Raw genomic sequence first — 5326 nt, 5'->3', positions numbered from 1 at the left:
AGGCTCAGAACATCCTAACCTCCGAGGGAAAAAAATCTACGGTTTTATGAAATCGTCCCAGCAACAATATAGAACATTAAAATGGTACATCTGAACTCAAGATTAAATTTAAAAATTTCTCTTTTAGATCAAAATAATATTACATAAATTACGAAACAAAAGGAGTATTTGATTAAAAAAGAAAAAAGAACAATAATATCAAGTAGAGTTGAAATTGCCCAATTTCCTAGCGCCCCCATTTACGAAGGACTCGTTAGTCTTTGACGAAATATTCTGCTACTCACGATGATTCACAACAAACTAGTCTACCACTAAAAGTGATATACCACCCACTCTGATTTCTTCCGTCTTAATTTATATGATACGAGTTTTGAGATAAAAATATAATAATTTTTTTTATATTTTAAATTATTAATTATTATAACTTATTAATATTTTTTTACATAATTTATATATAATTAAATTATTTTATTCTCATAATTTCAAACAATATCACGTAAATTAGGACGGACAAGTCACTCCTTTTAAAGTTGACCTGGCTCATTGTTGTTGGTGAGTCAACATTTTACAACTACAAAGTGTCTAGTAGGACATGTATCATTTCTACGAACCTAAAAATTCCCAAGTGCTCTCACCAACTCTTATCCATTTCTCCAATATAAATAACATACTCAACCCTATTCTCTTCAAAAAAACATTAGTGTTACAACAAAACATTTCATTTTTGACAAATTCAAAATTTCAAACTACCAACTAAAATGGCAATTATTCTTGAGGATGAAGCCCCTATTCATGGAGATGTATTAGAAACTATTCTTTCACATGTGCCACTTGTCGACTTAGTTCCTTCTTCGTGCGTTTCAAAATCATGGAATCGAGCCGTTACTTCTTCTCTCAAATGCTTCAACAAGCCGAAGCCTTGGCTAATTATCCACACTCAATGCACTCGCTCACCTTATGACATTTCGGTACATGGTTACGACCCTCGCTCGAATGTCTGGGTCGAGATATCTCAACCATCTATTAAGTATGTCTCCGCACTCCGATCATCTCATTCGAATTTACTCTACATGCTTTCTCCATCGAAGCTATCGTTCTCACACGACGCGATGAATCTCACGTGGCATCACGTGGATGCACCGCGCGTGTGGAGAACCGATCCTATCGTGGGTTATGTAGGTGGCTCAATCGTTATAGCCGGTGGCACGTGCGACTTTGAAGATGATCCATTAGCTGTGGAAATTTACAATAACGAAACGAACACTTGGGAAACGTGTGAATCAATGCCGGCGATACTCAAAGACTCTGCGGCGTCTACATGGCTGTCAATCGCTACCACCGGAGATAAACTCGTCGTCGCCGAGAAATTCACCGGAGTTACTTACTGTTTCGATCCGAAAACTAAGAATTGGTCAGGTCCGTATGAGTTAAGGCCAGATCCACGTATTTTTCACTCGATTATCGGGTTCGCGAACAACCGATTGATCCTGATTGGAATGATCGGAGACTCTGAAAATGTGGCCGGAGTTAAAATTTGGAAAGTGAATACGGAGAATTTTGAGTGTGAGGAATTGGGGGAAATGCCGGCGGCGTTGATTCAGAAGGTTAAGAGTGAAACATATGGAGTTTCTTCGATTAGTGTTTGTTTAGCTGGAGATTATGCGTACATGAGCAAGTCGTCGGAGATGGCGGAGGAGATAGTAGGTTGTGAGTTCAAAAACGACGGCGGATTACGGTGGTGGAGCATGAAAAACGAGGCTGCGGGTGACGGAAATAGATCGCAGAGAGTGGTGTTTAGTTGTTCTGTTATTGGGTTAGGTGATTTGCAACGAGCTATGTTATTGGAAAATCGGAAATTTACTGTGAAATTGTGAAGAAAAAAAAATGAGGCATGGACAAAATATTTATTTTTTTATTTTTATGTAATTGTTATCTTTTTTTTTTAAAAAAAATGTCGGTACCAAGTACCAACTATTGTTGATTATTAATTAAATTAAAGAGGAGTGTTTGATCATTTGGTTAAGTTACCAACAACGAAACCACTTTTTTCTTAGATAGTGGGTATTTGATATGTAATTATGAAAAACTTTTATTTTGTACGAGGCACACTTATTGTAAGTTGTATGAGGGCTCTTTGGCTGCCATTCGTATATTGTGGGATCCACTATTTCAATTTCTTACTCTTTTACTCCTCCAAATTTTTGATCATAGATTTCTCAAATAATATTTGGAGAAAAAATTGGCAAATAGTGTTTGTTCATACAATTTGTCATTATTTAGCAAATATTCCAAATTTTCAAATACTAGTTTTTTTTAGTATTTGGGTCAAATCTCATTATTTGAGATCTTTTAAAAATTGAAATTTTACACCAAACTTTTACTTTTTACAAAAACACCCTCTATAGTAGTTTGCGTTGTATTACATAATTTTTTACGTGAACACCAAAATAGTGATGAAATATTCAGTGAATATGAAAGTAATGATATGGTTGTTGATGAAAATGATGAACAGTCGGCTCAGGGTAACGAAGTCATGTGTTTTGTTTACTTCACGATGTATGGATTAATGCTTGTTGCACTCACTCCAAACTACCACATTGCTCCAGTGTCATGGACACTACTTGTTATTTGTTGCAACGAAGATCCAATTGATTTGTAATACAAATATATGGTTAGTTTTGAAGTTTTTAAAACTTATGGGTATAAATCATATTTTTCTAAAAAAGTGAAATGTGTTTCTCAAATACTATGGTCAAATACATGGTGTAATTTCATCCAAATTTTCACCCAAATAATATTTGCCAAAAATATTTAGAAATTTATGACCAAACGCTAGCTTAATCTTTTCTCTTTACTTTTTCTTTCTCATCACCACTGTCTTCCTTTTTCAGCTTCTTTTAACTTTTAACGTAATTTTCATTTAAATTCATTGAGAAACTTTGGATTTAAAAATAAATGGGCGAAAAATTATTTAAGGAAAATTAAAATAATATGTAAAATTTAAATTCATTTTTTTGGGATGAGTTTGAAGAAATTAACGATAGTGAACTAAAAATAAATCAAACTATCACCAATAAAGTATAAATTCATATAGTCAACTAATTGAACTACTAAAATTAAAAAAAATTGTTGAAATTGTTGAATTTAAAGTTACTATATTTATTTGTGAATTTTTGGCATTAATTTTATATTATTTTCATATTTTTTATTAATCAATTACTCATTTTCGAGATTTACCAAAAAAAATAAAAAAAAATAAAAATTGTTGAATTTAAGATTACTATATTTATTTGGTATTTGTTTATTGAAAAGGAATCTTAAATATTTATTAAATGATATTAATTATTTTGGGACAACTTAAAGAAGCTATGTATATGTTTGGTCTATTCTTATTATTTGTGTACATAAATGAAGATAATCTTATTGGCATCGATTCTTCACGTTCACGATATTAATATCTAAAAATTTATCTTGTTATACATAACTAATATTTGTGTCCGTGTGTTGCGCGGATATTTTAAATACCCTCATTTTAAAATTAAATATGATATAACTTATTTCATAAAAATATGCAATAGAGATCCTTAATTAGATGCTCTCAACTTCATTAAAAAATTTCATTGTTAACATTCTTACTTCATACGGTCTTGCTTTATGCCTCCAAACTTGTTGAGACGATCCGACTCTACGTATCATGAATCCAAAATAATCAAACTTTAATACGGATATTGAACACCGAATAAAAAAAAGTCCAAATCAACATTCTCCTCCACGCCTTATTTTCTCCACTTGTCCTCTTTTTTGGGATCTAAAATCTCTAACTATCTTTTCATAAATATATACTTGTGTTCATACTAATAAAAAACAATACAAGTAACTCATAGCTTGCCTTTTTCTGAGTGACACAAATCTCAATTAATTTATTAATTAGTAGTAGTAGTTAATTTTTCTAGTGCAATATGTATTAAATTGAATAAATAAAAGAATAAGAAAAGACTTAAAAAAGCCTGTTGGATTAAAATATTTTATGGTATTTGGATAAAATTAAAAAAATAATTATAAATATTTATTTTTTGGAATTAAAATAAGAAAAATGAATAAAAAGGAATGAATTTTAACTTTGACTCATAAGTTGGTAAGCCAAAAAGTCAGATTCAACTGCTCTATTAGTATCATGTTCAGATATAAAAGGTTTATAAATTACCGTTCAGAAGATATATTATGATAATATAATATATGTTCTTCCAAATTAAATGGTCTGACGACTTCAATCACCAAATTTTAGCAGTATTTGGACTTCTAATTAGGCATTGGGCTTAATCAGATAAATCCAAGTAAGTTTTATCTTCTTCTTTTTTCTTTTCTTAATTAATTCTTCAATGTTTATTAATTGAAAAGCTTTAAGGTATGCAACATTGAAGTCTGTCTATTCTGGATTCGTGCTACGTAGGATCATTAGGAGGAAGTGCTTTTTATTCAAAAATTTTCATATCAAGAGCTCGAATCCAAAACTCTGATTCAGGAGAGCAGAAAAAGCCTCATTCACTACGCCCACATCCTTTTTGGTAGTTAGGATCCGTCTTTGGATAGTTGACCTTTTGAACTGAAATAAGAAAATGGAAAAGGCTCAAAACTACCCTTAAATTATCTTAAATAGCTTAAATATACTCATAAACTATATTTCGGCTCAAAAATACTCTTCCTGTCAAACTATTGGCAAACCTACCCTTATAGTTAACGGAAGTATCCATGTGTGTGTTAAATGTCATATGGACTCCACATTGCACGCCAAACAGGCCCCACCTCCACATAGACGAATTAAATCCCTAATTTCACTCTTTTCCCCACTCATTTCATCCTTTCCTTCAATTTCACATCTTCTCCCTCATTTCATCACTTTCTCCATTAAAAGACCTAAGACCTCCATTCACCACATAGATTTCGTAACAATGCCAGAATCCTCTATCAATATATTTTTCAATGCATGTATCATCTCATAACATGACTTCAATATCGTTATAAGTAACTATGATTCAATATAGATATTTTTCTTCGGATGAACTACTTAAATATAAAGGGAAAAAACATAGATTCTCCCTGAACTTGTACTGAAAAGTCAGTTACACACTTAAACTATCATAATGACCTATTACACACCTATACTATTTAAAAGTAAATTTATTTACCCCCTAAAACTGACGTGGCAAAATAAAAACAAAAACAAATCATGCGCATCAAATAATTATTAAAGTAAAAAAAATAATTAAAAAAATCAGAATTCTCCTTATATCCTCCCCCCACATCTCTTCTTCTTCATACCTCACCC

At 31.7% G+C, this 5326-nt stretch overlaps 1 protein-coding gene across 1 annotated transcript; it reads left to right on the top strand.

Moving 5' to 3' along the window:
• Positions 1-596: 596 nt before the first annotated feature.
• LOC102585076 (F-box/kelch-repeat protein At1g23390) lies at positions 597-2039 on the top strand. Its single transcript, XM_006356359.2, has one exon. It carries the CDS (start codon positions 759-761, stop codon positions 1872-1874), a length of 1116 nt encoding a protein of 371 aa, XP_006356421.1. The 5' UTR covers positions 597-758; the 3' UTR covers positions 1875-2039.
• Positions 2040-5326: the final 3287 nt, after the last annotated feature.

This window comes from Solanum tuberosum, unplaced genomic scaffold (assembly GCF_000226075.1).
Source record: "Solanum tuberosum cultivar DM 1-3 516 R44 unplaced genomic scaffold, SolTub_3.0 scf00216, whole genome shotgun sequence".
Classification (NCBI taxonomy): Eukaryota; Viridiplantae; Streptophyta; class Magnoliopsida; order Solanales; family Solanaceae; genus Solanum; species Solanum tuberosum.
This window is presented reverse-complemented; position numbering and strand designations above follow the sequence as displayed.